At 43.2% G+C, this 20,489-nt stretch overlaps 2 protein-coding genes and 1 pseudogene across 2 annotated transcripts; all 3 read left to right on the forward strand.

The window, feature by feature from the left end:
- The first annotated feature begins 3,080 nt into the window (after positions 1-3,080).
- On the forward strand, positions 3,081-9,905 carry arhgef3l (Rho guanine nucleotide exchange factor (GEF) 3, like). Its single transcript, XM_061796769.1, has 13 exons — positions 3,081-3,419; positions 3,639-3,690; positions 3,774-3,824; positions 5,071-5,148; positions 5,259-5,366; positions 5,439-5,597; positions 5,799-5,861; positions 6,561-6,657; positions 7,863-7,939; positions 8,060-8,317; positions 8,477-8,647; positions 9,185-9,377; positions 9,459-9,905. The coding sequence occupies exons 1-13, from the start codon at positions 3,382-3,384 to the stop codon at positions 9,704-9,706; spliced, it is 1,593 nt and encodes a 530-aa protein (XP_061652753.1). The 5' UTR covers positions 3,081-3,381; the 3' UTR covers positions 9,707-9,905.
- A 326-nt stretch (positions 9,906-10,231) lies between these two features.
- On the forward strand, positions 10,232-14,274 carry usp21 (ubiquitin specific peptidase 21). Its single transcript, XM_061796908.1, has 11 exons — positions 10,232-10,747; positions 11,080-11,136; positions 11,215-11,332; positions 11,417-11,531; positions 11,848-11,967; positions 12,048-12,112; positions 12,186-12,373; positions 12,915-12,993; positions 13,077-13,184; positions 13,463-13,577; positions 13,730-14,274. The coding sequence occupies exons 1-11, from the start codon at positions 10,421-10,423 to the stop codon at positions 13,821-13,823; spliced, it is 1,386 nt and encodes a 461-aa protein (XP_061652892.1). The 5' UTR covers positions 10,232-10,420; the 3' UTR covers positions 13,824-14,274.
- Positions 14,275-15,654: 1,380 nt separating this feature from the next.
- On the forward strand, positions 15,655-20,455 carry LOC133488812 (rho-related GTP-binding protein RhoA-C-like; annotated as a pseudogene).
- Positions 20,456-20,489: the final 34 nt, after the last annotated feature.

Genomic DNA, 20,489 nt, shown 5'->3' on the forward strand with positions numbered 1-20,489 from the left:
ATCAGAATTTAAAGTGCAAGTTGCACATTAGATTATTCAGATTGATTTCGGAGAACACTGCCTGATTCTGCAAAAAAAAAAAAAAAAAAAACGCTTGGAAATAAGTGATGTATTTTCACTTGCTTTTCAGCTTGGGACTTGTGTTCAAAGGCTTCTGTCAGGAAATTTAATCATAGCACATTTAAAAATTATCATTGGCAAACTTCAAGAATGCACATTAGTCAAACTCTCAACCCCAAATTTTCGATAAAAGGCTACTCAACTTAAAGCTTTCAGACACGAGTGCCCCTTGAATGTCTTGCATCTCCTCTTACTCTTCTTCCTTTCTGTGATGTGATTCTCCCGAGGGAGCCGTCGGGGCGTAGTATTTGCAGTTGCCTTATCTCCTACTCTTAACCACAAAACTGCCTGAACACGACCTTCACAAAAGCATGAGTGACTCAGTGACTTAAGTTTATTTTTATGGCAACTGATTATTTCTAACTATTAACTGGACCATACCTGTACTTACTGCCATTTATCCTAGAAAAGGAAATAACCAACCTTGGATTCAGGTGTTGGCCCTTGAAATATACAGTGCCCTGAAAATGTATTGGCCACCTTCTCAATTTTGTTTTTTTTTGTTTGCATAGTTTCCCCAAATTAATGTATAAGATGATCAAACAAATGTAAATGTACAAATATAACCCAAGTGAACTTAATACGCGGTTTTTAAATAATTGCATTTAAGGGAAAATAAAACTTCAATTGCCTATCCTTGTGTGGAAAAAGTAAGTAACTCCACCCCTAGTTAAATCATGAATTGTGGCTAATCACAAATTTTGGTACATTTTCACTGATCACACTCAAGCCTGATTACATCCACAGCTGTTCAATCAAGAATTCTCACAGAATCTGTCCCCACAAAATCAAGTCAGACAAAAGAGCTAAAAAAGGTCCAACAAAATGACATCACCCAAAGAAGTTCCAAAACAGAAATAATAATGTAGTTGACATCCATCAGTCTGGAATGGGTTACAAAAGCCATTTCTAAAGATTTAGTATTCCAGCCAACCATAGGGAGAGCCATTCTCCTCACATGGGGAAAACATTGAACAGTGGTGAACCTTCCTAGGAGTGGCCGGCATACAAAGATTACCCCAAGAGAATAGCAGAGACTCATCCAGGAGGGCACAAAGGAACTCGGGGCAACTTCTAAAGAACAGCAGTCCTCCCTTGCCACAGTTGGAAGTCAGTGTTCATGACGCAACAGTAAGGAAGAGACTGGGCAAAAATGGCATCGATAGTCCATGGCAGAGTTCCAAGGCGAAAACCACTGCTGACCCAAAACAAAAGCTTGTCTTTTGCAAAAATAAAACAAAAAAACATTTCAATAATACTCTTGGGAGAGTATTAGATAGACTGATGTGATTAATCCTCTGTCAGAAGGCGTTTCAACTCCCACCTCTGGCAGAACTTCACCCGGGGGAGGTGGGGGACATTGAGTCCGAGCAGACCATGTTCCGTGTCTCCATTGCTGAGGCGGCCGACCGGAGCTGTGGCCGTAAGGTGGTCTGTGCCTGTCGTGGCGACAATCCCCGAACCTGTTGGTGGACACCAACGGTGAGGGATGCCGTCAAGCTGAAGAAGGAGTCCTATTGGGCCTTTTTGGTCTGTGGGACTCCTGAGGCAGCTGATGGGTACCGGCTGGCCAAGCAGAATGCGGTTTTGGTGGTCTCTGAGGCAAAAACTCGGGCGTGGGAGGAGTTCCGGACGGGTTCGAGGAAATTCTGGTCCACCATCCGGCGTCTCAGGAGGGGGTCCTGTGGGGGCTGCTTCGGGAGTATGGGGGTGCCGAACCCCCTGATACGGGCTGTTTAGCTGTATGACCGGTGTCAGAGTTTGGTCCGCATTGCCAGGCAGTAAGTCGGACTTTCCGGTGAGGGTTGCACTCCACCAAGGCTGCCCTTTGTCACCGATTCTGTTCATAACTTTCACGGACAGAATTTCTAGGCGCAGCCGAGGCGTAGAGGGGGTCCGGTTTGGTGGCCTCAGTATTGCATCTCTGCTTTTTGCAGATGAGGTGGTTCTGTTGGCTTCATCAAGCCGTGATCTCCAACTCTCACTGGAGCGGTTCGCAGCCGAGTGTGAAGCGGCTGAGATGAGAATCAGCACCTCCAAATCTGAAACCGTGGTCCTCAGTCGGAAAAGGGTGGCCTGTCCTCTCCAGGTCGGGGATGAGATCCTGCCCCAAGTGGAGGAGTTCAAGTATCTTGGGGTCTTGTTTACGAGTGAGGGAAGAATGGAACGGGAGATCGACAGGCGGATCCGTGCAGCGTCTGCAGTGATGCGGACTTTGCATCGGTCCGTTGTGGTAAAGAATGACCTAAGGCGAAGCTCTCTATTTACCGGTCGATCTACGTTCCTACCCTCACCTATGGTCACAAGCTGTGGGTCGTGACTGAAAGAACAAGATCCCAGACACAAGCATCTTACAAAAAAAAAGATTTTGGAGTAGCCATTCAAAGTCCAGACTCAAATCCAATTGAAATGCAGTGGCGTGACCTTAAAACGGCCGTTCATGCTCAAAACTCCTCCATTTTTGCTGAATTTAAACAATTCTGCAAAGAAGAGTGGGCCAAAATATCTCCACGGAAATGTGAAAGACTCATTGCCAGTTCTAGAAAACGCTTGATTTCAGTTGTTGCTGCTGAGGATGACCCAGTCAGTTATTAGGTTGAGGGGGCTATTACTTTTTCACACAGCACCAGTTAACTGATTTTTTTTTTTCCCATCATAAATGAAATCCCCATTTAAAAACTGCGTTTTAGGTTTACTTGGGTTATATTTGTCTGATATTTACATTTGTTTGATGATCTTAAACATTAAAGTGGGGAAACTATGCAAAAATATTATATATAAAGCATTTGAGAAGGGGGGCCAAAACATTTTGACTGCACTATATTTCCTTTCCTTGATCCTTTATAGTTTCTGTACCATTGGTTTTGGGGAGATGCATCAATTTTACTAGTAATTTTACAAGTATGCGTTCATAAAATCGACTCTCACTTCCTCTTCTCTTCATAAAGCATTGCAGCTTGAATTCAGTCATCCATTTGTCAGATTCAAGTAATGTGTGTCAGATTTGTTTTTTTTTGTTTTTTTTGTTTTTTTTAAAGCTACCCGACAAGAGCGGATACATTGTGAAGTACGACTCAAAAGGATGTGGTTGACTGTGAGATAACGAAGCAAATTAGGTGGAAGGAGTTGCGCTGCTCTCTGCACAACTGCACAGCGGAACTTTATAACTAAAACAAGTGGGCTTGTCTGGTTTTTAACATTCTTTTGGGGAGCGGGGGGGGGGGGTGTGATGGATTTGTGACAAGGATTTGATGACAGAAGATGGAAGTGGAAGAGAGCTTTGAGATGAGGACATCCTGGTATGTCTGCTTTCTGCTTATGTCCAAAACTAATTGATGTGACTATCTAGTGTTTTGAATATTTTTATCCTACCTTGCATCCATATATAATGGGGTACAGAGGTATACTTAATTTAGGGAAATTAAAGAATAAATATTTGGTTATACATTTGTTCAGTTGTTTTTTTTTTTTTTTCTTGATTTATTTTGGAGAAAATAATTTTGAAAATATTTTTGGAGGTCACAAAGAGCAGGAGAAACGCAGTCCACCACAGCCTGTGACCATGCCGGAGTAAGTCTTTCCATTTGGGCCCCAAACATATCAACGGATCATCCCCCGAAAAACATTAAACTCACACCATTGTCTCATTTTAGAAGAAGAGAAAACAAGACTCGACACCTGAACCTGTGATCAGAATCACAGAGGTGAGTTGTCTCTTTAATTCTCATCTTGATTTCTTTGTTAGCAGCGGATGTTAGGCAACCTTATCTCTGTGACCACAGAGAGCAGAGCGAATGAGTGCACTAAAGCTTTTAACGTAGCTGATTTTGTCTTGTTTTAGGATTTTGAATTATCACGGAAGCGTTTCGCTGCAGACAGTTTCGAACACATTTGATTTTTGCATTTACAACAGAAGCCAGAAGTCCTGTTGCTGTACTACACAGGCACACTTTCAACACTCTTCCTCTTTGAAAGAGTCACACAGGAAATGAGTGGGCCCCGCCATGCAACATCTCTCTTTGACTCTACTGAGCTCTCATGACTCTCCTGAGTTTGCCCCATTTATTTTGTAGGTGTACAGTGGATATAAAAAGTCTACACACCCCTGTTCAAATGCAATTTTTTTGTGATATGAAAAAAAATTTGATCAAGCTAAACAATTTCAAAACTTTTTCCACTATTAATGTGGCCTATAATCTGTATAACACAATAGTTTGTGTGTGTGTGTGCGTGCGCACCCTCTTATTACAGAGGATAATGATGAGCAGTGTTGTGTTTGCGCCAACCAATCATACCTTTTGAAATTATGGTCCAAAAGTTTAACCTTGTTTTTTTTGCGGACCACAACACACACGTTTGAGAGATTTTTTTATAGTCTGATGAATCCAAGTTTGATCTTGTTAGCCATAATTCCAAATGGCATGTTTGGTGCAAACACAATACTGCTCATCATTATCCTCTGTAATAAGAGGATAATGATGAGCAGTATTGTGTTTTTCTTCAGCTGGAACTGGAGCTTTAGGCGAGGTGGAAGCAATTATGAACACTTCGAAATAGTAGTCAGTGTTAACACAAAACCTTCAGGCTTCTGCTGGCGGGAAAAAAATAAAAATAATAATATTGTCAGGAAAAGCCCACTAGAACATCTGAAATAGATTTTGAGTTCATCAGAAGCACTTAAAATGGCAGCGGGTGTGCGCTGACTCCCATTTAGCATGAGTTTAGATGTAATTAGTCAATTCTGAACACAGACACATCCCAGTTTAAGAGGGTGTGCACACTTGTGCAACTATATTATCTCAGTTGTTTATTTTCACAGGTGCAGGTAATTGGTCACATTCCACATGATTTGTTGGTCTTAGTTTTATATGAGAAAAACCTGGCATTTGAGCAGGGGTGTGTAGACTTTTTACAGCCACAGTATGCGTTTGTCCTCTTCTGTTTTGCCAGGATGACGAGCGGGAGGAGGAGGAGGAAGAGCAAGAGGAGGATGAAGAAATGTTGCCCCAGCACATGAATGACGCAGAGGTGAATTGTCCATTTTAAGTCAGAGTTGGACCGCTGAGCCACCACGATGAGCTGCACGGCTCTGCTTTCTTCACGCCAGTCCAACTTAGATTTTTCATTTTCCCTGGTAGGAGCCCAGCAACAAACGGGTCAAACCAGTGGTCAAATCAAACAGCCTAACAGGGGTCATCACCCCGGCGAAGACCCCTGCTCTCAAACGCATCGGACAGTCCATTTCGGTAACAGCGCGGCAAAAGGTTCAGTATACTTGTCGAGTCGAACATAACGCGCTCATCGGAGTGTTCTTCTAGCGCTCCATCAGTTTTCGAACAGAGGCTCGGCCTTTGCCCGCGCCGCCCCTGCGCTCGCGCGCAAAGGTCACCTCGTTTCCACGGAGGCGCAACAGCCAGTGCTGGAGCGACACGGTGGAGAGTCACAACCTCACTGCCAGGGAGATCAAACGTCAAGAGGTGAGGAGAGCACTCCGAGCGGCAAAATGGAGCCCAACGTGTGATGTTATTTATTGTGAAAGAGGATGTGAGCTGGAACAGGGAGCCTCAACTTCCTTTATTGAGCGGTCAGCTGCGAGAGCTCACGTCGGGCCGTGTGCGCATCATGCATATTATGCAAGTTTGTGTGTTTGTGATTGTGTGTCCTCGGCGCCCCTGTAGGTCATCTATGAGCTGACTGAGGGGGAGCGACAACTCATCGAGGACCTCAGTCTTGTTAAGAAGGTGCACGACCACAATATACTCGCTTATACATAGTACTGTTTTTGTTCACTTTTGGGAATATCTTTGACATTATCCCCGACCCGATGTTGGCGCACTAGGCACGATTTTATATGGCGCCCCTGCCATCAGCTATTAAAAAAATAATGATCAAATAGCTTTGATTTCACTCTTGTCTTTAATTTGAAGATTAAAATGTCACCCAATTTAAAGTAGCAAATAAAATTTGAACTAATTATAAGTCAAAATGTACAAATGAAAAATACAATACATGTCATCTGCTATGCATGTATAATATAGTATATAATGGATTTTCTTTCCTTATATTAATATTAAATTAGATACTTTATTGTCATTTCTAGGAAATGTTGATTAGCAGATGCAAATAAGCAGTAAACTGCCATTTAATGACATTTGGGAAAGCTTAGTTATTAGGTATTGTTGTATTATTATGTATACTGTATTATGGTATTGTGAAAAAAATAATGCATACTTAAAAGTTTGATATATACTGTAAAGGGGTAAAAAGAGAATATTTTGATTATAAAAAGCAGGAAAAAGGTTAGCTAGCCAGATGTAAATGCAACAAATAATAAAAGCATTTTTACTAGTGCTAACTAGTGCCATTCCCTGTATGCGGTGCCCTTGCACGCACGCACACACTTACTTTTATTTGACCTTTGCCTTTGCGGTTGTCACCAGGTGTACTTTGAGCCCATGCTGAAGCTGGACATCATGTCCGAGAGTGAACTCCGGCAGATTTTTGGCACTCTGGACTCCCTCATTCCTCTCCATGAAGGTGAACACTCACTCTCGCTTTGCACGTCATACAATAAATGATTTCATATACTGTACACTCATTCAACATATCGCGAAGTTCTGACCATGCAAAGATAATAATGCTCAGTTTAGATTTTAGAACGGTATTAATTTCAGTTGTGTCAAAATTCACAGTATAATAATGCAGAGCGGTGGTTCTAATATTCTGGTTACTTTATTTAGCATCGTGATGACATCATCACAGACTTAATTTTTCTTGCTAAAATTTGTACCAAAATTGCAAATTGTCTTCTCTTTTTTTTTTTTTTTTTTAACCAAACAGTTTGTTGAGATAAAATCAACAATAGTTGACGAAACTATTTTTCCTTAACTGATTGAAAAACTACCAGTTATTATTGTAATAATATTATTAATATGATGAGATGATTATACATTTATATGGCGACTTCAAGTCGACACCAAGGCAAACCGTAATTTCAAATTTACCAAAAAAAATAATTAAAGCATTGGTTTCATTGTTAAAGCACCACTCGTTAGATTTATTTTAATTGTTTAGGTGCGCCTAATGTTGTGGGCGGCGGGTTTATACAAAGCACACATGCAACTTCCTGTTTGTGTTTGCTGTCATGTTGCTAAAAAATAAATAAATAAAAGACTAACCACGTAGAGCGTCAGCCTCACAGTTCTTAGGACCCGGGTTCAATCCCCGGCCCCGCCTGTGTGGAGTTTGCATGTTCTCCCCGTGCCTGCGTGGGTTTTCTCCGGGCACTCCGGTTTCCTCCCACATCCCAAAAACATGCATGAATTGGAGACTCTAAATTGCCCGTAGGCATGACTGTGAGTGCGAATGGTTGTTTGTTCCTATGTGCCCTGCAATTGGCTGGCAACCAGTTCAGGGTGTACCCCACCTCCTGCCCGATGACAGCTGGGATAGGCTCCAGCACGCCCGCGACCCTAGTGAGGAGAAGCGGCTCAGAAAATGGATGGATGGAAGACTAACCACGTTTCAAAACAGCTTTTGGCAGGATGTAGTGCTGAACATAAAAACAGTATAATGTGAATATACATATTGTTGCCTCACTGTCTGGAATAGGCTGACTTTAGTGCTGTATTGGATATTCATCATGCATTGTGTGCAAGCCTCTATTATTATTGTTGGCCTTTACGACTGTGATGTTGTCATGAGAATTGAAGAGCCTGCTTTTGCTCCCCCCCAAAAAAAAGATCTGCTAAGCCGTCTTGAGCGTCTGAGGGGGTCGAAGAAAACTGTGGGCGAGGTGGCTCCCACTCTCATGAATTGGGTTGGTATATTTGCTAGTTTTTTTTTTTTTTTTTTTTCTTCCTCTCCTCCCACATTTTCTGATAGTCACAACCACCGCTCTGTTCCTGACCCTCTCGCCTCACCTCTTCGCACTGAGCAGTTTCCTTGCCTGGAAGCCTATGTCACATACTGCTGCAACCAGGTGGAGGCCAAAGCGCTACTGGACCACAAGAAGCACGAGAAGCGAGTGGAGCAGTTCTTGCGCCTGTGCCAGGAGTCGTCGTTTAGCAGGAAACTGGGCCTCTGGAACTTTCTGGATCTCCCTCGAAGCCGTTTGGTGAAATATCCTCTTTTGCTGAAAGAGATTCAGAAGTGCACACCTGCTGAGCATCCCGATGAGTTTACATTGCCTGATGCAGTGAGTGAATATGAAGACATTTTACTGAATAAAACTACATTGCATGGTTGCGAGTGGGAGGTAGTTCTCAGTTTTAAAAAGCTGATGACCCCTAATTGTGGGGTCTGACACGACGAGTATTGTACATTTTATTTTTCTGATTCAATTCTATATGCTTAGTTGCAAGTGATCCAGAGCATTGTGGCGGAGGTGAACAAAAAGACGGGTGAAGCTGAGTGTCAGTTCTACCGGCGGGGGCTCACCTACCTCGAAGATAGCCAGAGACTTCCCGAGATCCAGCAGTCACGCTTCCTCTACTGCCACGGGGAGCTCAAGAACAATAAGGGCCAGGTAACGTCCATTTGCTTCATCTTATGGTTCGCCAACTGAGAAACAGTTTTTGGTCTGATAATGAACAGAACTTGTTGAAGGCGGAGTCCTGCATGCCTTTGTTTTATTTACACAACACTACAGGCCTCAAAATAAACAGCAAACCTGATATAAATGCAAGTGGAATGTCCTTCAGTTTATTTTAGCATTTAAGAAAAAAAAATGTGATTTGGGTTAAAGAGATTCAACATACTGTACCGGTACATTACAGAAACATAGAAAAAAATACATTGATAACTGCCAATGTTGTTCATTTAGAGCAGCTGTGAAAACAAACCTTCCATTAAACACTGGCCTAATACATTTCTTAAACCTACACGTGTGTCAGAAAAGGTATAGATAGATGAGGAGTATCAAAATCAATTTCAAATCCAAACTACGTTTTCGCCTTCGACATAATCCTGGAGTCTCACGCACTTTCCCAGGCTACTCTGCCAAACCTTCATGCACCCCTGGAAGGATTCTTAGACTACCGACTGTGTCGTTTGTGTGCGTCAGCGTCTGCGTGTGTTCCTGTTTGAGCTGGCTCTGGTGCTGACCAGACCGGGAGAAGACCGGGAAGGAAGCCACGTCTTCCAAGTCTACAGGCAACCTCTTCCCAACGCCTCCTTAAACCTGGAGGTGATCCCAGATGGGGAAGCGGGCGGCGGGGGTTCCTTCAGAGGAGCTTTCACGGGGGGCAATGACAAAGGTGAGGCTTTCGCATGCAAACAAACGTGATGTGCATGGAGCGATAACTTCTCCTCCCCTCCGCCTCCTTTTGCCCTCCTAGTGAAAAACTGTTTTCGCGTGAGCAGCAGGGGGCGCTCCAAGGCCCACTCCTACAGCCTGCAGGCCAACGACTCCTTCAGCAAGCAACAGTGGGTCACATGTCTACGCCAGGCCGTGGTCCAGTCTCGAGACAGGAAGGCCCAGAGCAGACAGTCGGTGGCGCCTCTGCACTCTGACCCTGCTCTGTGTCACATCGCCGACCTCAGCCTCAGCTGCGACGCCGACATGGCCGACGTCACCGGCCTCTGAGCCGTTGCGCAGGCGGCCTCTTGCGTGTCTCTTGACTTGTGCAATGGGCTTTTTGTTCCCTTTTGGATGACCCACCCCCCACCCCTCCCGCCCACGGAATGGCTTTACCTTGTACAGCTGTGGAACCAGCTTACTGAATGTACATTTACCGTGTGTGAATCTTTTTTTAATTAATAAACGCAAAAGTTTGTTCATGAAAGTACTACGCAGAGATGTGGTGTCTAAGTACAAAACCGTCAAGAAGGAGCGAGAAAAGATTAGAGATGATTATCCTCCCTCCCTTTCTCTCTCTCTCTCACTCTCTCTCGCCTTTCTCCCTTACCCACTTTCTTTGACGCCAGCGACGGAGCAGTACACGGACGTAGACTTTCATTTAGCCTGCACACAAACACACACACACACACACACACAGTGAAACAGTAGCCATGCCCTCAATGCATTTTTCAAAGCTCAGCAGGTGATGGGAACAGTTAGGTCGGGACTTTGTGTTCGCAGATGAGCTTGGCCAAGTGATCAGGTGAGTCCAAAATGTTTCTTTACTGATGTTAATGATATTTATTTTTTTCTCCTCTCAAAACTATATTTTGTGTACATAATATTCAGCTTTGAATTTTGTGGTCAGAGCCTGATTCAATTTGCTTGGCAAGACATGATCGTGAAAAAGAACCTTCAGTCACGACGGATCAGCTGGATTTATTTGAGGCTACTCATTTTATGCTTCATCCTGTTTTGCATTTGCAGAGACAAGGGATCGTACCCTGCTGCACTTCAGTCATTCAAAAAGCCGACGAGGCTTATGAGCTACCACCTTATTCCGGTCACCTTTCCCCCGCACGTGAAAGAACAACCCCCGTGCCCGAGAGCCTCGTCGGTCGACGCGTCAGGATGCCCGGAGCCGACGGGGCCGAGGAGGGGGGTTCGTGCAAGGCCTTGTGTCGAAACCTGGTGTCCCAGAACGGCCTGCAGAGAGAGACAGCTGATATCTCGCAGTCTGTCCTCTACACCTCCCTAATGGGCCTTCTGCTGGTCGCCGACAACGAGGTGTGCGCCACGCAATTGTGCCAACCGAATCGTGTCTTCCTTTTGTTCCTGGGGTTGCATTTGAGGATCAAAAGCAACTCTATGAGGCTTTCCTGCAGTTAGTGCGCACAACAATGCGCGCGTGTTTAAACACTCCTTGGTCTCTAATAGGATGAATGTTTGCGACTGACCTCCTTTTAGACTTTCTTGTTTTGCTAATGAGATAAGAAGGCTAAATCTGTCCTGGCGTGCACACAAATAGACACACTGACACGCCGGGGTTAAGGCAGACACACAGGGGTCAAATAATGCAACGCACAGTTTTTTTTTTTTTTTTCTTGCTTTACTTTTAGAAGGAGATCCTTGCATTAGGAAGTGGAAGGGCTGGTCTTAGAAACATTGGCAACACAGTGAGTAAAGATTTTTCTTCCCAAAGCATTATTTGGGGTCAGCATGTTCACTCTGCTTGCTTTTTGGTCCCCGTGTAGTGTTTCTTGAATGCAATAGTCCAGTGTTTGTCTCACACTCGTGGCCTGCGGGACTACTGCCTCCTAAAGTCCTACAGACATGACAAATTCTCGAAGGAGGAGCCAAGACTTACAGAAGGTAAGTCATTCACTCATCCATCATTCGCTACATTTTCATTCTGTAGTTGTGTGCTCATTGTTATTTATTATCCTCCAATACAAGCATTCTCCCAAGTATTGTCTGGACTTTGGAGTACAAAAGAAGAGGACACAGTTGTAAATCCACGACAGTTTTACAACAGTTTCAGAGATGCTGTGCCTTACTTCAGCGGTTACAGGTAAAAATACTTGATTTCAGTGCCTCATTTCTTTGTTTCTATTTATTTAAAAGTTAAGCTTTACTTTTCACCACTATGAAAATGTTGTTTACACTTGTAAATAAGTTGCTGTGTGTCAGTTACCACGTTGGATACATTCTTGTTGTGTTTTTTTTTACTTATTTATTCCGAAAGAACTTGGTTTTTTTTCCTTAACATTTTTGATAAATATTTTTTTTTAAATTAGGTATTGTGTAAAATAATCATTTGTTTGCTGATCCAAATGATGTTTTTTTTTTTTTTTTTTTTGCTTGTTTTGTGTCTGTATTCCTCCCAGTCAACAGGATGCTCAGGAGTTTCTCAGGTTCCTTTTGGAAAAGCTACACACTGAAATCAACCGCAAGCCCAACATTAGGCGGCCACTGAAGGACCCAGAGCAAAAATATGCCAGATTTAGGTGTGTGTGTGTGGGGGTGGGGGGTTCTTCAAAAAGTCCTGACCCTCATATGATTTCCCTCATTTTAAAATCCTCCTCAGGATTTCTGAAGAGGCAGCTGCCACATGGAAGAAGCACTTGGAGAACGACGACAGCAAGATAGTCGGTAAGAAGCACTCTGGCGTCATCTTTCCCTTCTTGACGCGAGCAACAGCTAACTGCCCCCCCCCCCCTGACAGATGTGTTCTCGGGCCAGCTGCGCAGCTCGCTACACTGCTCCGTGTGCTCCCACTACTCCAACACATTCGATGTGTTCTGTGACCTGTCGCTGCCTATTCCCAAACGCTGCGTGGCTGGAGAAGTGACGCTGAAGGAGTGCTTGGACCTCTTCTCCCAGGAGGAGAGACTGGACAAGGAGAATTCACCTGTGAGTGCTGATGGCGGATTTAAAAGGGATCATACTTTAATGTGGCAACACATATTTGGCACTGAAACTACCACTGGTATCAAACATTGCAACATGAATGTGCTTTTAGTTTGCAACCTGTGAGCACTAATGGAGCCATCTCTCCATGTGAATGCTCATGAAACTGTGACCTTTGACCGCTCAGAAAACCAGCAACCAGTATCTCTTTTGTATATTTAAGCGCAAGCTCACCCATTGAACGAGAATGCGCACGTAGGTGTGTGTTGACGTAATGTGCGGCGGCCGAGGCATTCCTGCTTCTTTTTTTTCTTGTTTCACGAAGACGATGCCGGCCCACATTCCACACGTGTCACGACAGCCTCCTTTCAAAAGGAGGCAGACATTGTCTTACTTGCAATCTACGGCCACCTCCCCACTAAAAATATGAAAGCAAAGCTGCCGAGCAACTGAGGATTTATATTTCGCTGCACAGGCGAAAAAGAGAAGCATTCGACCTTTCACTTGTTTGCAACTTACTTACAAAATGCTGTGTGTTTTTCAGATGTGCGAGAGGTGTAACAGGCACACAGAGAGCACTAAGCGGATGTCCATTCAGAGGTTTCCCCATGTTATCGTGATACGTATCCTCAACCATCATTCTTATTGATAAGCCCGCTTGCCTACATTGAATGACATGGCTACGAGACTTAACGTGCTCTATTAGACCTGAACCGTTTCACGACGTCACGGTGGTCGATCAGTAAAAGCACCGCCTATGTGTCCTTCCCACTCACCGACCTTGACCTCGGGCCCTACGGACCTCTTGACTGTGGTAAGACTTTCCTTTTTCTCATGCATGTACACGTACTGTATGTACTGTATGTATGTATGTATGTATGTATGTACACTGTCATTGATTTTCTTCATTCATGCGCAAGGAAAAGTACACTGAATTTTTGTCTTTCTCATTATTTCCAATTCCAATTATTCCTTTTTGTCCATTCTTTAAAATACAAGAGTCCAACAGTATATTTTTTTTCATTTGATAATGTATACCTTAGAATTAGAAAGTGGCAAGAATGATTTGTGTGCCTCTGTATGTCCTTAAAGGGCCAGTATTGTATGATTTATATGCAATATGTAACCACGTGGGGACTGTCAACATGGGTCACTACACCGCCTGTTGTTCTGACGACAATGGATGGTGTTACTACAATGACTCCAGGTGAGACTGCATTGAAAACATTTTATGCAATGCCCATTGAAAGCGATGTAATTCCTTTGACTTGTCATCGCTATCTTGCATGCATCTGTTCTGACGCACATTCCTATCAAAACTACAAGACGTTTTCATGGTTACTCTCGGTCTGCCCACAGTGTAACACCGCTTCCCGAGACCCAGCTTCAGACCAATCAAGCCTACGTGTTATTCTACCGGCGCAGCAACAACACCATCACGACAAGGAACTAGACCGCTTGACAGCCAATCGGAGACGTTTTTACCTTCAGTGACCATAGAAACCAACACAGTGCGGCCATGCTCTCATTCACGAGCTTTTCGACCCCAAAGAAACATGTGCTCCAAAAGGCAGATTAGATCAACCGGGACCACGACGGAGCGTATTGTGAAGAGGTGGTTTTCTCAAGGAGAAGAAGCTGAAGCGAGTGAGTGAGAAGACAGCTGAGGTGCACTGTGGCCTTAAGAATATTTATGCCCAAATTGTCGGAGCAGATTGTGAACACTGACGCAAAGCTCTCATGATTGACAAGATGACGCTCGATAAGCACAACCACCTCGACTCCAGAGCTCAAGGACATTGTTACATAACACTTGTATGTTTTGTTTCCAATCTTTGTGCCACTATTTTGTGAATGTATGTAAACAGACGCAAGGAATGAACGTATACTTTTTTTTGTGTGTTTCCAAGCGTATGCAGATCGATCCATTTTCTACTGTTAATTCTATGCGGGCTCATGTGCAAACAGGAGCCTAACCCAGCTGACTTGGGGCGAGAGGTGGACTGGTTGCAATTATAGACAGACAACAAACAAACAACCAGTGACTCTCACATTCCCACCGACAGTACACAATTTAGTATGTATTTAATGGGTCAGTGGCATGTGGAAGGAAATCAGAGTACCTGAAATCCCAACGGAAGCACACACCCCAGCTCAGTCCCGACCCTCATGAGGACACGCGGCATAATAGAAAGATGGATGCTCATTAAAAGTGCATGGCTAAGACTAGCGATTAGCCTCGCTAGCTTCGGCTATTACGATTGCTGCTAGTTTTTAAATATTCTTCGCGGTGAAGAACGAGGGCAGCTTATTTTCCGTCACCCAAATGTCATGTCCGTTAGTCGCTGGCAATGACTGTGTGAAAACGAGAACTTGATTCATATCGCAACACGCACCACCGTCACGCCACTTCTAGTGACACATTACCACGTTGTCCTGTAACGCTCATCGCAGTGCGCCATATGGCCATAGTATGCTACAAGCAGCCGGAAATGTATCAAACAACGGGACGTGTAGCATAGTGACTTTCAAAATAGGGGAGTATATCCTCGAATACAGCAAAAGTTAAATAGAAGTAGTGATAGGTGAAATGCTTATTTTTTGGGGGAGCCCGGCTACGATATCCCGGTTTACAACAAGCTAGGCTACGACCGGCGGCTCGTTGAAGAGGGAAACATCCGCAGGGCTTCCACTAATTAGAACAACTACATTCAGTGTGTACATCCAGTTGTGTTTTGGATCATTTGCTTTTATTTGTTTCTATGCTGGTTCGTCTCAATATGTTTTTGACGTAAAAAGTGAAAGTGGCGTACAAAATGTTGGGGACCGCTGTCCTGCGCTGAAGAAAATCTCAATGACATCATCGATTAATTGACTTCAACTTGACTTTCATCACATTGTAGTTAACTTCATTGTTTTTTTGTGTCTGGTTTTTTTTTTTTTTTTTGGTCACCAAATCCCTTTTTGAAATAATTTGAACAATTATAGTTGAACGAGCTATTTTCCTTGACTTCTGATTTAAAAACTAGTCACATAAATTCTTTCCGTATATGTAATATGATGTGGTGATACTGATAATACATTTATACGCTTTTATATAATTTTGGACAAAAGTGGGGTTTTTTCCCCCCCACCAATCTTTACTTAACAAAAAAATATTATAATGTATGTGACATATTGTATAAACAATAACAGTTTTTAAAATTGAATAAATCACAAACAAACAAAATCCCCCCCCCGCCCCCCTGCGCGTGTGTACGTAAGCGACGTACGTATTTACGCGCATGCGCCTGAATGACGGGCGGAGTCAGCCAATCGGTCAGGAAGGAAGAGGAGCGAAAGGCGGACACAGAAACATCAAGCGGTAACTCTTTTCAGCGACAGCTGTCAATCCTCACGCGAGTCTCTCTCGTGTTGACTACAAGTAGAGCGATGCGCTAGTGTTTCATGTTTTCCCTCATGTCGGAACGTGCATTCCGAATGGTTGTTACCAAGTGATAAAGCCACCATCCCGGCATTAGCCTCACTGCTTGCTAACGTTAGCTGCATTGACAGGCCCAAACATTGATTTGTGTGTGATAATGGATATGACGAGCAGTCTATGGGGCGGACGGATATCATTGTTAAAGACACCAAAACTATTTCTTACTTTGGTTACCTCTTTGGACCGATTAGCTTCCGTCCCACACTGGACAACAATTTGTGCACTAGCGCAATCTAATTGGGTCCAATGTAAGAGCAGTGTCATTATTCTACCTTTTAGAATAATAATAATACTTCGTTTGATAAATTGCCTTGCATTATACTCGCAGTCCCCTCCAAAAGTATTGGAATGGCAAGGTCAAGAGCAAAAGTATTGGAACACGTGCCTGCTGGGTGTTTCTAGTTGCTCAGGTGTTGCCTTTTCGATTGCTTGCTTGTACATTAGATGGTGCTTGTTTTTGGCTTTGCGTTTCACCTGTGAAAACTGCATTTGCTTGTTAAGCAAACATGAAGACCGGAGAGCTGTCTATGGGAGAAAAGCAAACCATTTTGAAGCTGAGAGAAGAGGGGGAAATTGCACAAACATTGGGGATAGCCATTACAACAATTTGGAATGCCCTGAAAAATAAAGAAACTACTGGTGTACTGAGCAACAGAGATCGAACACGTCAGCCAAGGGTATCGACAGCAGTTGATGACAGAAACATTGTGAGAGCTGTGAAGAAACACCCAAAGACAAGACTCGGTGACATCACTGCCAACCTCCACAAGGCAGGAGTGAAGGTATCACAATCCACTGTTTGAAGAAGACGTTGAGAGAAGAAATAAATACACGGGCCATACCACAAGATGCAAAGCTCTCATAAGCACAAAGAATCGGAAGGACAGATTGGATTTTGCGAAGAAGTAGAGAGATGAGCCACAAAAGTTGGAACAACGTTTTCTGGACTGATGAGACCAAGATTAACCTCTACCAAAGTGATGGAATGGCCAAACTATGGAGAAAGAAAGAAGCTGCTTATGACCCAAAACACACAAGCTCATCTGTGAAGCATGGTGGAGGTCATGTCATGGCTTAGGCTTGCATGGCTGCTTCTGAAACGGGCTCACTTGTCTTTATTGATGATGTAACCCATGATGGTAGCAGCAGAATGGATTCTGAAGTCTACAAAACCATTTTGTCAGGCAGTTTACAGAAAAATGCATCCAAACTAATTGTGAGGAGCTTCATCATGCAACAAGACAATGACCCAAAACACATTGCTAACACAACAAAGGAGAGTGAAGGGTCCTAGACTGGCCAAGTCAATCACCAGACCTTAACCAAATAGAGCATGCATTTTACCTCCTGAAGAGGAGACTGAAGGGCGAAACCCCCAGAAACAAACAAGAACTGAAAGAGGCTGCAGTAAATGCCTGGAAAAGCATTTCAAAGAAGAATGCAAGTCTGGTGAAGTCAATGGGTCTCAGGCTTGATTCGGTTATTGCAAGTAAGGGTTATGCCACCAAATATGAAAGCTTATTCACTTGAACTTATTTTAAAATGTCTGTTCCAAAACTTCCAACAAAAAGTGCTCTGTCCTGAGTTGTTTAAAACATTTAGTTGTGAATACCACAAAATAAAAGCTGTAATTCTGAACTTTTTTCTCATAGTCATCTTTTGATCTGAAATCCAAATGTATTCAGAATACAACAAAAACAAAGGAATTGACCTTGCCGGCTCCAATACTTTTGGAGGGGACTGCCGTTGTGTCATGCTTCAGTGGAACGATACACCGGTGATTAGGCTCAAAAGAGGCTTAATTAAAACAGAGAAAATAGATCTGTCTGCAATGTGGAAAGCTGTGGCGTGGAGCTAACCTTGTTTTGAAATATTGTATGTAGATGGCTGCTATTAGGAAAAAGTTGGTCATTGTTGGAGATGGAGCTTGTGGGAAAACCTGTCTGCTCATCGTCTTCAGTAAGGACCAGTTCCCGGAGGTCTACGTCCCCACTGTGTTTGAGAACTATGTGGCGGACATTGAAGTGGATGGCAAACAGGTGAGATATTGGTTTTCATGTCTGAAGTTTCAAATATGTATTTGGTTATGATTTTAAAAGTGTATGCATGTATGTGTATATATGTATGTATACATACTTGGCTGCTGTCAGTTCAAACGAAGGACTCTTTTGATGACTGTAATCCAAGATTTCGAGGGGACCTGCTAATTACTTGTCCACTAGACATTGTCCACTAGACATTGCAGGGAAGAATGCAGCTTAATGAAGTTGTGGGGTAGGTTTTGGCAACTGGGTCAGTCACTACAGCGTCATAACATTTTTTTTCCCAATAACAACACTAGGGGTCGCAGTTTTTCCATTGCAGTGACTTGGTTATGTGTGCAAGGGTCAATTGCCTCATGTGCAGGTGTTAGTCGCCGACTATATTTCTTTCGCGATCGTCCAGTTCATTCGCGTTCGGCCGTGTCTCTCGGTGTCCTTAGACGTGAAGGTCTTAGTGTAACTTGTCTATCGTTCTCTAAACTTTCTTAGCTATTTCTGACTAATTATGTTTTTACATTCTAAAACGACGTTGATCCTCATTTCAGGTAGAACTGGCACTTTGGGATACAGCGGGTCAGGAAGACTACGACCGACTAAGGCCGCTCTCCTACCCCGACACTGATGTTATTCTCATGTGTTTTTCTGTAGACAGTCCAGACAGTTTAGGTACGTTTGTGCAACACTTGTATCCTGAGCCTTTGCCAGATTAATGTAGCGTACGTAGGGTGCTAATGGTTGTTCATCTCATGGCAGAGAACATTCCAGAAAAGTGGACGCCAGAAGTGAAACATTTCTGCCCAAATGTTCCCATCATCCTTGTGGGTAATAAAAAAGATCTGCGAAATGACGAGCACACCAGACGGGAGCTTGTGAAAATGAAACAGGTGAGGAATTTTACAACATTAATATGTTTTGTTTTGTTGTTAAGGTCAAAGTGTAAATATTCTCTGTAAAAACTTTTTGCAGGAGCCAGTTAGGTATGAAGATGGCAAAGAGATGGCGAACCGCATCAGTGCCTATGGCTATCAGGAGTGCTCTGCCAAAACCAAAGATGGTGTGCGGGAAGTCTTTGAGATGGCAACTCGAGCGGCGTTGCAGGCCAAGAAACGTGGCAAGAAGTCCACCTGCCTTCTGTTCTAGTCTGTGGCACAACGGAACGTTACCCTCAAGTGCAGACGCAGAGCTTGCATTGAGAATTTGATGTTGGGGAAGTCCCCAAAAAACTTGTGTGGATGCTCAATTTCTGATTGCCCCATCGCACATCAGCAAGCTCAGGCAGATTTGATGTAATTTGATAGGCATTGAAACTTTGGTCCCTGGCTTTTTATTTAAGATTTAACTTGGGTCTAATCAGAACTTTCTAAAAGTCAGCTGGACGGATGGGTTAAAGTCCATTAATTGAGGAGTTCACATGTGCCATGATAGGAATGAAGACAGAAAAAGGTCTTCCAGGCCAAAGACAATGGAGACATCTGACAGATCAAAAAAAGTGTCCAGGTGTTTTTAAGTATACAGTGTCGCCTACACATAGTGCCTTGAGCAGCAGCAGTAGGAACATGTTCAGAATTTCAATGGAGGTATCATTCCTCATTGGTAGTGTAGTTTTACCTCTGCAATTGGCCTATCTTCTGACTCGGGCGCTATGCAGGGGGATGCATCAACCAGATTGTATGAGAGATCCCCCCCCAACACCCCCAACGAATATCTTAACTATACAGTAGTGTATAGTGCTGTTTTCTCCAGTGCAGGTCTGCATGCAGTGAATGTGTGTACATTGTTATATTGTTTATGTACTACAGTATGTGCATGGAAAGGCATTCTGTGACACTGAACTAAATCCCTTATTTCCATGCCAAAGTTACTGCTGAAAGCCATATTGTGTGGCTCAGGCCGGTAAAGGAATGAACAGCCTCTCAAGAGTGATACTGAAACCTCCACTTTATGAAAGGCCATATATGTCGATAGAGGTGCAATCAGGTTAATTATCGTGTGACTTTTAGGACCTCTGTGTGTGTATGCGCACACTTAAGATTTGATTGTTTAAATCAGTAGTTAAAATCATGAGTGGTGTAGTTAATACATTGAATATTTGTAATAGATGATCGTTTTATTACAATAAATTTCAAGATGTACTGTATGTCTCACAAGGCCTTGTAAAGACATGTTAACGATGCGTTTTTGATTCAATCGAATTCTTTGATTGTCACTGTTGTGCTATGACTTTTTTAATGTAAACTATAATTTTCTTTGTTTTTACTCTTAATCCTATTAATATGTTTAGGTCGTCCTCAATTGTAACTTTAGCGTCATTTAATTCATTGAAGCGGTCAAGCTTGGGGTGCAAGGTTTTTGGAAAGTGTTATACCAGATGTTAAGTGTTTGTTTTTGGACTGTGACCCTTGGATTTTTTTTTCTTTCCTCAAATAAAGCTGGTATTAGAGTTTTCTGTTTAAAACCCATGCAAGTTTTCTTTAAAGGGGATTTTTGGCAGAGGTATGTCATGGGCATGTTTATCAAGACACTTGGGCGCTGGTTTAAATTGAAATAAAAAATAATAATAATTGAAATGCGCAATGGCTTCGGCTTGCCAGTT

The sequence above is a fragment of the Phyllopteryx taeniolatus genome, chromosome 1 (assembly GCF_024500385.1).
Source record: "Phyllopteryx taeniolatus isolate TA_2022b chromosome 1, UOR_Ptae_1.2, whole genome shotgun sequence".
Classification (NCBI taxonomy): Eukaryota; Metazoa; Chordata; class Actinopteri; order Syngnathiformes; family Syngnathidae; genus Phyllopteryx; species Phyllopteryx taeniolatus.

What these genes read in the sequence shown, in the direction of transcription:
- usp21 (XM_061796908.1), top strand. Translation starts at nt 10,421, where the DNA reads ATGCTTCATCCTGTTTTGCATTTGCAGAGACAAGGGATCGTACCCTGC. An exon ending in CCTTACTTCAGCGGTTACAG is followed by an intron (nt 11,532 to 11,847) that starts GTAAAAATACTT and finishes TATTCCTCCCAG; the next exon opens with TCAACAGGATGCTCAGGAGT. An exon ending in CTACGGACCTCTTGACTGTG is followed by an intron (nt 13,185 to 13,462) that starts GTAAGACTTTCC and finishes ATGTCCTTAAAG; the next exon opens with GGCCAGTATTGTATGATTTA.
- arhgef3l (XM_061796769.1), top strand. Translation starts at nt 3,382, where the DNA reads ATGGAAGTGGAAGAGAGCTTTGAGATGAGGACATCCTG. An exon ending in CCTCATTCCTCTCCATGAAG is followed by an intron (nt 6,658 to 7,862) that starts GTGAACACTCAC and finishes CCCAAAAAAAAG; the next exon opens with ATCTGCTAAGCCGTCTTGAG. An exon ending in CACGGGGGGCAATGACAAAG is followed by an intron (nt 9,378 to 9,458) that starts GTGAGGCTTTCG and finishes TTGCCCTCCTAG; the next exon opens with TGAAAAACTGTTTTCGCGTG.